A 17,281-nucleotide genomic window follows, 5' to 3' on the forward strand; every position below is an offset into this window, starting at 1 on the left:
TGTGATAAAAACATACCTGGGGGTGAATTCTAATGGAAACTAAATTTTTGCTTTTTTGTAGCTAGCTGAAATCATTGACTTTCATAGCAATGTCGTTCTAAGAACATCTATTAAAAGTTGAATATATTTTTTTATATATATTTTTATATATCCAACACTCTAGTACCCTGAGTTTAATCAAAGCAGGTCCAAATATTGGTGGGTTTTTACCAAATCTTGTCAAAGAGAATCAGAGAGATTATAAATCCAAGGTCTAATGTTTATAAAGGAAAATAGGGAGTGGCTAGATTGATATCAGGTTTCAGATCTCCCTCTTCTGTAGTGAAACAGCCTGGCCTCAATCATACTTTGGGGCTGCCAGCGGTTTTGTTTTTCTGTTTTTCTGTTTCCCCTCTTGTCAGCTGCATCCTTTTCCTGCCTTAACCTGAAACTCCATTTGACTGTTTCTGTCTCAAAAATAAAATGAATACAAGAGTGAACTGTACAGAGAAGGGATATTGTTTTGGGCAATGCAGTGTAGGTATAAGGAAATAGAGAATGTATAGTTAAGGGATAGTGTAGGGATGATGGGACTAGGGTTAATTGTAGACTGCATAGATAAGGGAATGGGTTATATTTAAACTTGCTTAGTTAATAAACCTATTTGTGCTGTACCGACCTCCTTTAGAGCTGTAATCAGCATTGTTAACGCACGCCTGCTTTTCAATTAAAACTGTGAAGAATAGATAATAAATCAAGCATTTATAAAAAAAAATAAAAAAAAAAAAATGTTGCTGCAGCTTCCTCTACTTACCTACACAGACTCTTATGAAGAGGGTGACTGTGGTCCTCTTCTATTTGTTTAATTTTATTGCACATCAATTTAGTCTGCAACTCTAGCACAGATTGTTGGCTAATGCCAATTGTCTTACTAGCATATTTAATTACTCTATGTTGGTCCTTACTGCACATATTACCTACAATACATAAAAGGCAGAAGGAGAGAATGCTCTGCACCACACTTTGATAAAATAATGAGATCACAGTCTGGTCAACATTAAAAGACTTAAGCTGTCACATGAAATAAAAACGTTTCATATTCATAAAGAATTCTCAGCACTAGCAAATGCCTACCACTGCAATATTAGAAAGCAGTGGTTGCCCAGAAGGAGCCTTAAATTATGTTTTTACAAGTTGACAATTTATTTGTCTTAGTTTCTTTTTAGGAGAAGCAAATGGTTGTAAATATATTGTGCTTGGTCTGTGATTAATGACTAGGTCTAGGACAGTAGGTTTTCAGTCATAAAGATACAGTATTGACATGGTCCTGCTCTTGCCGTTTCTGCCTGTAGGCGGTGCACTGGGATTCTCCTCGGATGTCTTCATCCTGGACACGGTGGGGGGTGGAGACATGAACCTCGGGGAGCTGGCTGACCTCACTGTTGCCAACGACAATGACCTCACCATTGATGTGAGTGATGTAGCTGATTGGAACAAGCTGCCACAGAGCACGTCCCAGTAAATCACTCAAAAGAAACAGGGAGGAGAGAAAAAATAAATAGAATATCATAGACATAGACATACATTTAGCAGCGTCCAAAGATTAAGGCCTATGCTTAATGTTTACCTCCTTTTCAGGCAATATAACTGAAACAGATGATTTGAAAAATAATTTGAAACCTGATCTGCAAGAAGCTTTTTGGACAACTGAAATAATTTTAGATTTGGTATCACAATTTTTTTGCAGGACAAGATCAATTTACAGTAATGCTGCTAATGCCTCTGCATGTGATTCACAGCACAAATGTGTTTGATGTAATCCATATACCAGGTTTACATTATGAAAATGCCACACAATACTCAAATGAGTAAGTTACAAAGTTCAATAATGTATGCACATGAGTACAATACAGCAGTTTGAATTTGCATGTGTGTCTTAATCAGCTGCAGGATAGCCGTGAGGAGTTCAAGAAGACATGGAACCCTCGCTTTACCCTCCGTAGCCACTTTGACGCCATCCGGGGCTTGATGTTTCACCCCAGCCAGGCCGTGCTGCTCAGTGCCTCTGAGGATGGCACACTAAAGCTGTGGAACTTACACAAGGCCATCCACTCCAAGAAGTGAGTCCTAGTAACCAATTATATAAAACTATTCACTTTCCAATATTGTTCCCAGCCCCTGCTCACTAAGTGAGTCTTAAATTTAAGTCTGTTATACCTGATCCCTGTCATTTTAATGTATATATTGATAATGATTCCACACAGAAATGTCACTATTGTACTATATTTTTACTTTACTTAATTTAACACATACACACTCAGATCTCAGATTGTGTAGTCAATTTAAGTCCTGAAGATCATTCTCTCTCTCTCTCTCTCTCTCTCTCAGGAATGCAGCATTGGACGTAGAACCAATCTACACCTTTAGAGCTCACAGGTAAATTAACATAAGAACATAAAGTTTACAAATGAGAGGAGGCCATTTGACCCATCATGCTCGTTTGGTGTTTTTTTTTGTTTATACAAGTCATTGTATTTGTCAAATGACCATCTAACAAATCAAATTTACTACCATAAGATTTACCTAGGGCTTTTTGTGCTGCTAAAAACTGCACAGAAGTTTCACAGAAAAAGCCAGTAGCATTTTATGACTCAACAATCATAATATTAATCACATAATTGCAGTATTAATAAATTGTTGACATAACACAACGTCAGTTTAGCCTTGTACGAAGTGAATACAATAATGCATTAAAAAGAAATACATAAAAAAATCCTAATTAAAAAAATTACACAATTACATCCCTTAATTGTATATGTTGTTTCACATTTCTTAGAGAGAGGGAATTATATCATCACTTACTGAATCCCCATGAATGACTGACACAAATTAGAATTGAACTCAAATGTACCTCCCTGCTACCTCGTTTGTCCTCCTAGCCTTAGATGCATAGTTATTGTGTTGACTGAGCTGTGTGTGTGTGTATGCAGTGGTGCTGTTCTGTCTCTGGCTATGGGGGACAGTGGTGAGTCCTGCTACAGTGGAGGGCTGGACGGCACTGTTCGCTGCTGGAAGATTCCTGATCTCAACGTGGATCCCTATGATAATTATGGTGAGTGTTACAACTAATAATTCTACAACACTTGTTCACTTTCTAATAGTCTTCACAAATGAATCAAACCCAAATCAGAAGAAAGGGTCCTCCTTGGAATTAACAGATTAACTTTGGGTTTAGGGATGTGCGGTATACTGTTTTTTACCATGGTTTAGATGCACTACGATATGGTAGATATTGTTCCTGTTGCGCTGCACCACGATTATCATAATACATTTCAAATCAATATTTAAAAGAACGATATGTAAACGACTCAATTGCTTTTAAGTGTTTCAAATGTGTGCTTTCAGTTATGTTGTGTGTGGAGGTTCCTGCCAGAAATCCAACATATTGATTTTGTCTGGCTTAACAATGATCACATCAGAGCTGCAATGGTTCACTATTAGTTTTAAAAACAAGTCTTAAATGGTAGGCCTTATACTATTGTTAGTATTAGTCCGATCACATTGCCAAACCATTGGAGACCAAATAATCATAACAATATTGTATGAATACTAAAAGAAAAATAAATAGCCTACAATGATAAAACTAAGAAGACTAAACTATCCTCAAATGTATTTTCCTGTTTAATGGGCTATGAGTAATGGGATATAAGCATCAGTCAAAGTCTGTATAATAATATGAGTTGATCACATTTTAGCTTTTTTGTACAGCTGTAACAATCTTATGAAATAGGTTCTCAACTGAACTCAGTGGCCTGCTTGTTTTTCTTCCAGTTCATTTCTGAATTTCATCCCTTAACTGAAGTACAAAGCTGGCTAATTGGAGCTTTGAATTATTTAAAACCATTTGGGGAAATGTAAAAGTATATAAGACACTTGAATTCTTAAACTTTTTGAAAGCAAAAATGTTTTTAAAGTAAAAGTAAGCAAATTATTATGGTTTAAATATAGTACCTGAGCTGACAGGTCCAGGGTTGAAAATCACTGCTATAAAGATACCAGTTAGTGGTTGTACTGTGGCTGTGGCTGGACAGTTACAAGATGCTGTGTGTTGCAGATCCTGGGATTGAGAGCAGCGTGCTGGCGGGACACTCGGATGCGGTGTGGGGGCTGGCCTTCTCCGCTGCCCAGACCCGGCTGGCCTCCTGCTCCGCCGATGGGACGGTCCGAATCTGGGACCCCTCACAGCAGAGCTCCGCTTGCCTCAGCGTCTTCAACAAAGACAAGGGTGAGAGAGGGAGAGGGGGTTGAAAGGGAGATGATTAAGAGAAATGGGTGAGAGGTAGAGGGGGTTACAGAGAGAGGGGCATAGAAAGGGTGATGGATAAGAGAGAGAGGGTGCTTGGTCAGATAGAGGGAGATAGGGTGGGGATGGAAAGAAAGATAGGTTAGAAGGTTGGGTTTACAAGAATAATGGCAGTTAACTCATGAAAACACAGAAGATGTCACTGTCTATATGCATGTCATTCCAGAGCTTGGGATCCCTACCTCAGTGGCTTTTGTGAACTCAGAGCCCTCCCAGGCCGTGGTGTCTTATAATGGTGGCGAGACTGTGCTTTATGACCTCAACACTGAGCAGAGCATTCTGACTCTGGATTCCAAGAGCAAGGAAGGTGAGTTGCTTTAGAACAGGCTTGTCAGACTCCAGTCCTGGAGGGCCACAGTGTCTTCTGCTTTTTGTCCCAACAAGAGCTCTTAATTACTCAGTTAATTTACTTTTCTCACTTTTTTTCAAATTTAAGATCTTCATATTTTATTTTTACTTGATTAGTTAAGACATTGTGCCCACAGAATATGTAGGAATCCAGAAAGAAGTGTTAATTCAACCAGTTAATTATTTAGTTAGACCAATTAAGTTGCTGAGAGCTGGGCTGGAACAAAAAATGGAAGACACTAGCCCTGCACTGCATAATAACGTTTTAAATGAAGTAATTTCAACTAAAATCTGCTATGGAATTTTAATATTCTACAGAGGGGTAGTTAGCAATAATGTGGCAACAGTTACATCAGTGCTATATGCAGTGAGGTCAAAGCAGGCATCATTACCAAAATGTAGGCAGGCTGTTACTAAATAACAGCAATAGTAGGAAGCAACAAGATGTGGATTAGGTAAGTGCAAGTTAAGAAAATATATGAAATTATCATGAGTGCCTCATGATAAATATATTTTTCTTGAAAGAACTGCGATCATAGCTTTGGGTTTTCAAATTAATCAATGCGGTACAAAGTTTAAAAAGGAGAGTAGCTTGACGTGGTCCCTCATTCATCTTATTAGTAGCAGTTTGATCCTAGCTGTTTATTTAGGGATCTTGCATAAAGTCTTCTATTCTCCCAAAGAGACTGAATTCCTTCAATCTGTCTATGTGGGCCATACCATTAGGACTTGGGCTATTTCTTTTAGCCTGTGTGGAGATGCTATAAGTGTGAGAGTCCCCCTCCACTGTCTCTCTGTCTCCTCCTGCAGGCTGTGGGCTGATTAATCGTGTTGTCAGCCACCCCTCCTTGGCCGTGTCCGTTACTGCCCATGAAAATCGCAGCATTCGCTTCCTGGACAATAAGACCGGTCAGTTGCATGCATCCTTTCATGCACTCGCAAAGACATACACACACTGGAACCTAGATGCATGCACTCATACAAAAATGAACACGCTCGACCACAGATGGATTTTATCACACATATGTGCATATACACGTAACATAGACAAAATCATTCACACAAACATGCACACGTTCAAACATATATGCATTCACTCAATTAAACACTCATTCATATACACACAGTCACATACACTCACACAGATATGCATGCCTAAACTCACTCACAGGCACACTTACACATGTTTGCATGCGCTCACACAGACTCAAACACACACGTGGAAACACTAGCAAACAGACACCCACATGCCCTGATGCACTTACATATACACACTCACACAAACACAATCTTGCACATACACACATTTATGCTACACTTCTTTTGTGTTAATAGTTTATTAACTCTCCCAGTTTCCCAGTTAATGCCTATTAGAGTCTATGTATATACTATGTCTCTGTTTCTGAGGCAGCAGTGAGTCTGTGCTGATGTCTCTATGGCATGGCTGTGTTTTGCAGGTAAAGTAATTCACTCCATGGTAGCCCACCTTGATGCAGTGACCTGCCTGGCTGCCGACCCCAAAGGCACTTATCTCATCTCAGGCAGTAAGTTGCATGAGTTACAGTCTGTTCTAGTCTAGGCCCTATAGTTCTAGTCAATGCATCAAATAAGAAAAAAGAAAGTAAGAGAATGTAATGCTTCTGCACACCATTTCCTTAATTAATAAAGTTCTTCATTATGTCATGATTATGTAAAATAATGATCTTGATGGCAGCAGCTGTCATGTCTTTTAAGAACAAGTTAAGGAAGTGCATTAAAATTTGAGTGCCATATATATATTTTTTTGGTCTTGAAGGAACTAAAAAAGTAGATTAACATACAATGTTTTCCTTGAACACACACAATTCTTCTCAGGATCTTGATATCAGCAGCTATGATGTCTTGATCACATAAGACACGGACACCAAACGAGCACGATGGGTCGAATGGCCTCCTCTCGTTTGTAAACTATCTTATGTTCTTAAGAATATAATATTTGTGTCCTGATATTACCTTTCTATTATTTTGTAATCACACGATAATGGTTGGTGATATCGCAACAGGGAAACTCATTCTCTTGATCACGACTTAAGGAAGAACTTGACTTTGATTTGGCAGTGCCCTTAACTGGGTGGCACTGGGGAATCAGTGTTGTAATCTGTGTGTGTGTCCCAGGTCATGACTGCTCGGTGCGACTCTGGACACTGGACAGCCGGACATGTGTGCAGGAGATCACAGCGCACCGCAAGAAGCATGACGAGGCCATACATGATGTGGCTTTCCACCCCAGCCAACCCTTCATCGCCAGCGGAGGGGCTGATGCGCTGGCTAAAATCTTTGTCTGAGCTCCTCGGCACAGTATGACACTCCCTCCTTCTCCCCCCCACCCCCCAAGAAACCTCCCTAGGTCTTGTGCCTACTTGCACACCTTAAAGGAAAAGACCCTTTAAAACATACAGAACATGTCTGTTGATAGTGTGTTATATAAAGTACTTTTAACTTAACTAATATTTTAACTTTATGCAAGTTATCCCTCGTAATTTTTGCACTTTTTACTATGTTACAACTATATTTAAAGATTGTTTGTTTTAAGTATGGACATATTCATAGAGATTCTCTTCTGTGTTACATTTCTGCCACATTTGAAACTCAAGGAAAGACGCATCCTAATGGTGCAAAATGGATATGGAATAATTGTTATTCATAATATTTATGATTTATAAACCACACTAATTGCATCTCATTCTCTCAGACACACTCTCACACTTACACTATACACTATTCACTTTCCCTGCTATGTGTCAGTCATTGCATGGCAAGATTTGATTGTGACCACTTCCAGGAACACATTTACATCAAGGCACCATGCTGCAGTGGCTGTGAATTCAATAAGACCTGTGCCATGAGTCCAGTTTCCAATTATATCTATGGTATGACCTATTGTTCTGTGATTTCATGCCATTTTTCTTTCCTGTTCCAGGTGGTCTTCTGGGAGCTGGAACTGAGTACAGCTTGGGTACCATGGCCCCTCCCCACCCCCTACATCTCATAACCCCCACATACATGGAACACAAGAGGTTTGCCAAAGCCACATCAAGATCCATGACTCTATACTATATTCCTTATCACATCACTATAGTCAAAATATTACTGTATGAGTTCCAAATGTTTATTGCTGAACAGTATCCCAAGTCAGGCCTTTGTTTTCTGCTGATCTGTTGAAGTCTCTGAGATCTGCCACTTTTTCACACTACAAACGAGAATGAGAGAGAGCCAGAAAAAGGGGGGAAAATTTTACACTACAGACTATAAGGTTATGTTCTCCGATGGGGGAGGAAAGGATGTTCTTTAAGAGCAGTAAAATAGACAACATTTTACACCAAACCTCCTGTCTCTCTCCTCCACACTGGCTCAGCATTAGGCTTTCATTTTGGACTAAACATTATTGTAAGCAAATACTTGCCTTTTAAAAGCGTACTGATGCCTGTTAAGTTTCCACAGTTGATGAAGAGCTTTTGTCTATATAATTACATAACTTTCCAATAGTTTAGCTGTTTGGTTTCCTCTTTAATTAAATGGCTTCCAGTTCTTAAGTAGCAGAATGGACACTGAGCAAATGGGTTTTCTGTTTTGTACTTTGCATATAAGGCGAGGCACATACTTCATTTGATTTCTAATAAAATACACACGTTCTGATATAAATGTGTTAGCGGTTTGCAGGAGTCTCACTCCCCTTAGATTCTGGTGGGAGTGGAACCCACCTGCTGAGCAACGAGATGGTTTGATTTTGTTATTATGAATAACTTGAGAAGCTTTTTGTTTTAGGATGGTGTGTTAGGGTAAATTCTGTGCATTTGGAAAAATAAATATGGGAAAGCTGCAAGGCTTATTATGGGGACAGACAGTGAAAACTGATGCACTAAACCTTATTTGCTGTATGCCGTAGGGTATAGGACACAAATATGTATGTATAATTATGGGGGCATTTCCAGTGTGACTTGGCATTACAAATAGTCAACATATGTAACCTCTGATGCTTTGTAATGTCAGTCACGGTAAGAAATAACCCCAGCACAGTGGTATGGTGCAAAATTCTGCTCCTGGAGGGATACTGTGTGTTCACCCTACCTGCATTATTTTTATTATAAACAACCTCATTCTTAATTTGCTTAACTGGACCAGTTTAGTGAATTCCCCCCATTCTTAAAGTCTTGTCCATTCAGAAGAGATCTGTATACTGTGTTTGGATAGCAGCAGGTGGTCAGTTTGCATCAGTGCTTCCAGACATCTAGATTGCATGGGGCTTTTCATCAAACAGTAATGCAATTCCATTTTCTTTCCGTCTGGAACTCCATTCTAAATTGGACCTGCTGTAGCAAGGCGGATTGTATTGGGAGGTGGAACAAATGTCTGGAAGTGATCATTTGAAAGCTGGCGGTTTTGCAGTGACCAAAGTTGGGATAATGTAGCAGCCCAAATAATAGTGCTTGAAATAGAGAAGATTTATGTAGCAGGATTTCATCTGCTGTGCAAGACACTTTTAATCCATATTATAATGTTTTCTTACTATTTTGTTCTGAACAGATATGATTTGTATTTATCTACCTGGGGTGGAGGGGGGTGGCGGCAGCAAGTCACTGTCCTGGTTTTGCAATTTTTAGGGGCTTTCAAGTTTTCATCCAGGCTCGTCTTTCATTACATTATGGGAGGAGGGGGAATTTATCAGGCCCTTGTCAATGTCAGTGCGCCATACTTTACAATTCAAACACATTGGCACCTTTGAATTAAATTGAAATGGTCTTAAAAGAAGGGAAAAAAAGGGTGCATAACATTTTAAAATGAATACAAATATATATTTTTAAAAGCTCTTATCAGCTGACATGAGCTGTATAATATACAATTATGCCTTGAGTGACATGTATATTTCATCCTGAATATGTTTAGATGTATTAAGGTAGACAAGGTGACAGTTTTCTCTTACTATGAGATATGCCTGGGAATTGCATAGCCAATGTAGGGTGTAGGCATCTGATTTTTAACTCTGTTAGGGGAATATACAATTCTTCTGCATTCTATAAAGAACTAAAGCTCCTCTACTGAACTGATACTGAGTCAAGTTCATTCAGTGTGGCGCCTGCTCAGGAGGTGTCCCTATTGGTTGCAGTAGTTGATCGATCTTACTGTTTACATCCAAAAGGGAAAATTGAGCAAGGTAGCTGCACTTATGAGCATACAACCTTGTATATACCTTACGATCACATCAATATATATATATATATATATATATATATATATATTAGTGTACATACTGAGCTAGCTGTTTTTCTTGGTGCTATAAATCTTGTGTGATTCAGGGACCTGTGTTGTGGTGAGGGGGTCAGAAACGTGAAGGGAAACTGGAAAAATCCCATTAAGCTCTGCTTAAGAAAATCCCCAATCCAGTCAGATTTATGAGTCACCAATAAGTGGTAAATTAATAAAGACTCAGACACCTATCATTCTGATCCATAAAGCATAAAGTCTGATCTGTATTTTAGACATATTTCTGAACAAATGCCAGAACAGCCTTCAAGATAAGTTCACTTAACTTATCCATAACTAACATGTTCTCTGAGTCTTTAGAAATTACTGCTTATGGGCTGATCTTTAAAACTAACTTGGCTGGAGGACCTTGGTTGGAGACCACTCCTAATGCAGAATAGCTGTTGCATTATTTTATTAGAAAGTCATTCATTTCTCTCTGCATCTGAAAGCCCTCAATGTGTTCCTCTGTCTTCAGTTGTGCTATATTTCTATATATGTCACACACAGATTGGCTGTTCACTGTTGTGTTAGGGATCACTTTGTGTGAATGCTTCTGTATAAGGGGCTCCGTGTTTATATAATATCACAGATACTCTTATTCTGTGATCCTGGCAGAATTCCATTAGTGTGTACCTGTATCATGAGAGCTGGCTAGAAACTATACTGGTATTCAATTTAAGTTTGCAGAAGTGACGTAACAGGCATGGTGTGTTTGCATGTAGTCAGTCAGAAAGCAGTCCCTTCTACATGCAGTATTCTCTGCAATTGTAGTCATTTCTATGCTTTTTAAATCATAACACATAATACATAGTTAGTTGGGGCTATGCTTTTTTCATTAGAAAGGGTAATACAAATAAATCCTGCCAGTTGCTTTTGCTTGGCTGGCAGCAGTAAAAGATCAAGAATGACTCCAAACCTGTTCCCAAATTCTGCCTCATCCCTATTAAATGGGAAATCTTCATTAAACTGGTGCTTAATTTCTACAGTAAAGAACATATACTTCTGTTTCTGTATGGCCCAAGCTGTAAAACTACATAAAGAATGGCAAACTGTCTTAATCATATTTACAACAATCTAATGTTGAATACTTGTATAGTCAATGCTAAGTCATCCAAACATTTATTGATAAATTGATGAAAATGGCTGGATCACAAAATACAGATCAAGTGCTCAACCAAAAATGTTAACACTTTACATTGTTTTGGGTATAAGTACTGAGCAGTGATTTATGTATAAAAGCTATTTACTACTATTACACATTTGTATGTACAATTACATAATTTGTGTAATTACACTGTAAATACTGTATAACTACATAAGTAATTACAGCAAAACAATGCCTATTTAATGTACATTTCAGGAACAATCCCATTTAACATATCCTTCTTCTGTCCTTCACTTCAGAGAATCCCTGTTTGATTCTTGCTATAGTTTAACTAAAGGGATGTTTTTTCAGGCTGTGACTTAATTTTCTATAAAATGCTACTTTCTTCTATTCGTACATGTAACTGCTACAACTGTAGCAGGTTTGCAATTTGCTGTTAGTGGGAGGGTCAAAATTTTAATTTCATCCTGCCCTTAGACTGAAAAGGGGCTGAAAAGGGAATTTAAATAATGGAACCACTTCAAACACAAACTAAATGTGTTGAAACCTGTTCTCAAATTCTTTATATTATTTTTTAATTGTTTCCCAATATGTTGTGTGATGGATACAGCACTTGCTAATTATGCAGTCTGTTTTAATACAGCAGAGATTACAGACTGAATTCAGTTGTGTCTGAGTGCTGTACCAGGACAGCAGATGCACAATGAATAGTGTAGCATGGACCATGGAATGTTAGACTATTTTTTATTAAGCTGTTTAGTTCATATACACTTTCATACACAATCTACAGCACACTAAATTCAACCTGTTCCTAACTAACTTATCTTTGTATCATTCACAACCAAAGGTAGATGAGGGACCAAAAATGGTCATCTGTTTTTCTTCAAGACTTGAAAAAAATCAAAAGACAAGGTTTTCTGAAAAAGGACACTAACCCTCAGTCTTGACCTCAGTTCCTAACTGCTCACATTTGACCTTTTGGCTGAGGCGGAGGTCATCCCTCTTATTGCACTGTGTCGTCATTTCAAGGTATACTTTCCTTTGCGATTCAGAAAGCAATGGGGGCGGGGAAGGCTTACTAGAAAAACGAATTTGTTTGGAATTACGGGCAGGTTATGGGGCAGTAAAACCAATCACACACGCTAATACTCTAGTCATTCGATCAGCATGTAATCCCATGGTCAGTTAATTACCAACCACCATTGACTGAGTGCTGTAGTTAATAGAGGAGCATGATATGACATTTACAGTGGTGGTCAATGGGGGCACTAATGGCAAGTTAGTCAGAGAATCCCACTGTAAAGATTTCAGTCTTGGACTGGCATCTACACCTTACTGTAACATGTAACATAATAATCGCTACACATACTACATACATCAGTTATGTCATGTTTTTTTTAAGGCATCCAGGAGATGTCAGTTTGTTTAGGTTAATACTGAAAGGCGAAATGAGGTAGCATTTATTTCTGAGCTGTGTGCCGAAACAGACCAGTTTGGTCCCAGTACTAATGATGGTAGCTGGTTAACCAATGGTTTATTGGAAATAAATACACCCAAAATAGGAAATGAAAGGATTTTATTTTACTTCCAAAGGTGAAAACTATACAGAAGGCATGGCAAAATAATTCACTTTTTAGTTTTTTGTTAATTTTTGTAGGTGTCTCCCCTATGTCCAGTGGCTGTTGAGTACTTATGTGGTGATGCCATAGCGGGGTGCTGCTATGTTGTCGTGTGCTATCAGTAAGTTTTATTAGATGAAGGGAACTTTAGTCCATGGGGGGCTGAAGGCTGTTCAGGTGTTTGTTCCAAAAGATCTCACTAAATGCTTAATTAATCAGCATGAAAGGTCTTCATAATTTAATTATTTCAAGGATGATCTATAAAACCTGCTGGATTGGGACTCTTCAGGATCAGGTGTGAAGTCTCTTGCTATCAATATAGAACATCAGGGTTCGAAAATTTAAATGCTGATCTACAAACTGCTCTGATGGAAGCACTCACTGGAGCACAGGTAGCAAGATACAAGGAATTTCTGTGATAGTGGGTGAAATTAGTGAGGAAGTTAAAGTATTTCTTATTACTGAGGTGTAGTTCTGTGAAAATGTGTACATGTATATTTATGAGGAATTTTAAAAATTGTCCCCAGGAAAAAAAAAAAAACAAGAAAGAAAACATGGTATATGAAAGCAAACAGGGTATTTTAAGATATTGGTAAAGTGTAGGGGGAAAAAAGGTTAAAATGATAGATTAGCATGTTTATTCTTAAACATCAAATCCAGTATACTGTTCAGCTATGCCAGGTTCTTACACTACTACTCCCCTGCTTACCTCAATGCTATCTAAGTGTTGGCTGTAATCAAGCCAGGACAAGATTATCTAAGTAAGCCTTAGATGTAAAATATAAATACATGAATAAGTAAAAAGACTTTAACTACAGACAGTTCTGAGCTCTGCATGCAGTGACAGTGATAGTTGATCATCACAAATACTTGATGCATCCCCACCCCGTCTTCTCAACTGTCGGCACCCGATTTCTAACTGCAGTGTTACAGCAGTGGTGGCCAGCCCTGGTAGTACAGAGCAGAGCAGCTGTTCTGCAGCGTCTTCCCATGCCCACCTGGCTTGTGACCTAGAATCCACGCTGAACTGTTTTAAAATGAGTAAATCAATGGTTCAGTGATGTGATGAAGAGTTCCAGTGGGAACGCAGAAAGCAGAAGACTGTGTATTTTGGCTCTTAGGACCATGGCTGTCTGCTATGGTTCCCAAACATATCACTATTAAAAACGGAGTACTGACAGTTGCATAAATTCTCCAAAGAAGTGTGTGTAACTGTGCAGGTACTACTCCATTTTGACTTTTTTTTTACCTGGCATGTAACGAGATTTTGGATGTGTGTGTTTCCTTTCTATCCCCATTACCTGGACACTTGAACTAAACCAACATTCACTCAGTGATCAGTTTGGCTTTCACTAATAGAAATGCCCAGATTGTGTTTATTGAGGATCTATGGCCCTTCACTTCTGCTTCTGCTTTTTTATTGGTAAAATGCACATTATAATTTCAATTTATTTGCTTGAGATTGGGGGTGGGCGGGAAGTGGGGATGTTGCTCATTAGCGATCACAATCCTAGTAATTCACATTCCGAAAACCATTTCAAAGGAAATAAAGTGAAACAGAGCAGACAAAAAGCTGTTAATCTGTGTTTTGTAAATGTTCAATTGACATTTTATACGGTTTTCTTTTTTAAGATGAGAATGTTGTAGTATCTGAAATGTAAAATTCTTTCAAGTAGTCTTAGAAATGCTTGTAAATGATATGTCAAAAAAGTAAGAAAAAAACTATGAAAAAATAAACAGTCAATGCCAAGGTTAAAGGGCTCTAGTTTCTTTCTTTTTTTTAATAGCAACTTATCACTGTGTGATATTTTGTACATCATTAAACTGTATCCTTCAAATTCCCTGTATAACTAAAAGGCAAAAGACCCATTCTTTTTTATTTATTTAGTTTTGTTTTTTGTTTTTGTAATGCATTGTATCTTGTATCTTTTTTTTTTTCTCCTGTTTTTTCATCTTTGGGGTCTTGTATATCATAAAGAAGAAAACAAAATGCTTAAAAAAATAAAAATTAAGAAAAAAATCTTTTGTGTATAGAATGTAAACGTTGTGTGTTTTATTCCTGTGAGTTTGAATGCAGGTACAGTATGGTGCTCAACTCCACAGCAATTAAATATTGTTTCTGCTGAAGCATTCAATTTTGGGTAGAGATAATGCATTAGCATTGCAGAAAGATAGCTATCCAGTCTAATAATGCAGGATAGGTCCACCAATGGCCAAAATGACTCCTGAAGTGTTGCCTGGATATAGGTCTTTCACTGAGGATTTTGTAGATCAGTAAATGTTCTAAACACTGAATTAATCCTGATTTTGATTTCATGTTAGAAGGCAGTATATTTAGCCTTCGTAGATGGGATTTGGTGGTACCTATTATGCAGCGAGATGTTTATTTACCCTTGTAATATTGTGTAATTGAAGAGTGTATGTTACCGATTGTTAAATCGTGTTACATGTCAGCTTGGATAGTGGAAACTACTAAATAACATATTTCTGAGTCCCACTCATTTGCATATCCCACTCTTATTCCAGCAGAGTTTGATTGCTAAATGCGAAGTTCACCACAATGATATTGAAACTGAATGTGATAGAGTGAAGTGAAATAACACAATTTAAATAATTAGATCACTAAACAAAATTGCATTATTTCACAATTCTCTAAAGATTTTCATGTGAAGCAGTTACTATTGCAGAGATCAGTGCTACCACTAGGGTGCGGAATAACTACAGAAACAATAAAATGTGACTTCGTATGTAATTCAAATGAAAATCCCCCATATGCACCGTTTTCTTATTTTTACATGTGCACATTTTCATAACAATTATTGTTAGTTTAGTTAGTTAGGTTAGTGAAATTATTTAACCATGAGTATTGGAAACTTACATTATATATCTATCTATATTTATCCATGTGTGTGTGTATATACACTCACCTAAAGGATTATTAGGAACACCTGTTCAATTTCTCATTAATGCAATTATCTAACCAACCAATCACATGGCAGTTGCTTCAATGCATTTAGGGGTGTGGTCCTGGTCAAGACAATCTCCTGAACTCCAAACTGAATGTCTGAATGGGAAAGAAAGGTGATTTAAGCAATTTTGAGCGTGGCATGGTTGTTGGTGCCAGACGGGCCGGTCTGAGTATTTCACAATCTGCTCAGTTACTGGGATTTTCACGCACAACCATTTCTAGGGTTTACAAAGAATGGTGTGAAAAGGGAAAAACATCCAGTATGCGGCAGTCCTGTGGGGGCGAAAATGCCTTGTTGATGCTAGAGGTCAGAGGAGAATGGGCTGATTCAAGCTGATAGAAGAGCAACTTTGACTGAAATAACCACTCGTTACAACCGAGGTATGCAGCAAAGCATTTGTGAAGCCACAACACGTACAACCTTGAGGCGGATGGGCTACAACAGCAGAAGACCCCACCGGGTACCACTCATCTCCACTACAAATAGGAAAAAGAGGCTACAATTTGCACAAGCTCACCAAAATTGGACAGTTGAAGACTGGAAAAATGTTGCCTGGTCTGATGAGTCTCGATTTCTGTTGAGACATTCAGATGGTAGAGTCAGAATTTGGCGTAAACAGAATGAGAACATGGATCCATCATGCCTTGTTACCACTGTGCAGGCTGCTGGTGGTGGTGTAATGGTGTGGGGGATGTTTTCTTGGCACACTTTAGGCCCCTTAGTGCCAATTGGGCATCGTTTAAATGCCACGGCCTACCTGAGCATTGTTTCTGACCATGTCCATCCCTTTATGACCACCATGTACCCATCCTCTGATGGCTACTTCCAGCAGGATAATGCACCATGTCACAAAGGTCGAATCATTTCAAATTGGTTTCTTGAACATGACAATGAGTTCACTGTACTAAACTGGCCCCCACAGTCACCAGATCTCAACCCAATAGAGCATCTTTGGGATGTGGTGGAACGGGAGCTTCGTGCCCTGGATGTGCATCCCACAAATCTCCATCAACTGCAAGATGCTATCCTATCAATATGTACACTCACCTAAAGGATTATTAGGAACACCATACTAATACTGTGTTTGACCCCCTTTCGCCTTCAGAACTGCCTTAATTCTACGTGGCATTGATTCAACAAGGTGCTGAAAGCATTCTTTAGAAATGTTGGCCCATATTGATAGGATAGCATCTTGCAGTTGATGGAGATTTGTGGGATGCACATCCAGGGCACGAAGCTCCCGTTCCACCACATCCCAAAGATGCTCTATTGGGTTGAGATCTGGGGACTGTGGGGGCCAGTTTAGTACAGTGAACTCATTGTCATGTTCAAGAAACCAATTTGAAATGATTCGACCTTTGTGACATGGTGCATTATCCTGCTGGAAGTAGCCATCAGAGGATGGGTACATGGTGGTCATAAAGGGATGGACATGGTCAGAAACAATGCTCAGGTAGGCCGTGGCATTTAAACGATGCCCAATTGGCACTAAGGGGCCTAAAGTGTGCCAAGAAAACATCCCCCACACCATTACACCACCACCACCAGCCTGCACAGTGGTAACAAGGCATGATGGATCCATGTTCTCATTCTGTTTACGCCAAATTCTGACTCT

General features: G+C 38.7%; 1 protein-coding gene across 1 annotated transcript in view; it reads left to right on the plus strand.

Moving 5' to 3' along the window:
• strn4 (striatin, calmodulin binding protein 4) overlaps positions 1–14,612 on the plus strand; it is a 51,184-nt gene extending 36,572 nt beyond the window's left edge. The window contains exons 9-18 of the mRNA XM_066704120.1: positions 1,332–1,450; positions 1,924–2,099; positions 2,368–2,415; positions 2,970–3,091; positions 4,094–4,264; positions 4,509–4,649; positions 5,501–5,599; positions 6,148–6,234; positions 6,845–7,027; positions 7,650–14,612. Of these exons, the coding sequence (XP_066560217.1) occupies positions 1,332–1,450; positions 1,924–2,099; positions 2,368–2,415; positions 2,970–3,091; positions 4,094–4,264; positions 4,509–4,649; positions 5,501–5,599; positions 6,148–6,234; positions 6,845–7,014 (1,133 nt within the window). The 3' untranslated portion in view covers positions 7,015–7,027; positions 7,650–14,612. The remainder of the gene's footprint in view (positions 1–1,331; positions 1,451–1,923; positions 2,100–2,367; positions 2,416–2,969; positions 3,092–4,093; positions 4,265–4,508; positions 4,650–5,500; positions 5,600–6,147; positions 6,235–6,844; positions 7,028–7,649) is intronic.
• Positions 14,613–17,281: the final 2,669 nt, after the last annotated feature.

This window comes from Amia ocellicauda, chromosome 5 (genome assembly GCF_036373705.1).
Source record: "Amia ocellicauda isolate fAmiCal2 chromosome 5, fAmiCal2.hap1, whole genome shotgun sequence".
NCBI lineage: Eukaryota > Metazoa > Chordata > Actinopteri > Amiiformes > Amiidae > Amia > Amia ocellicauda.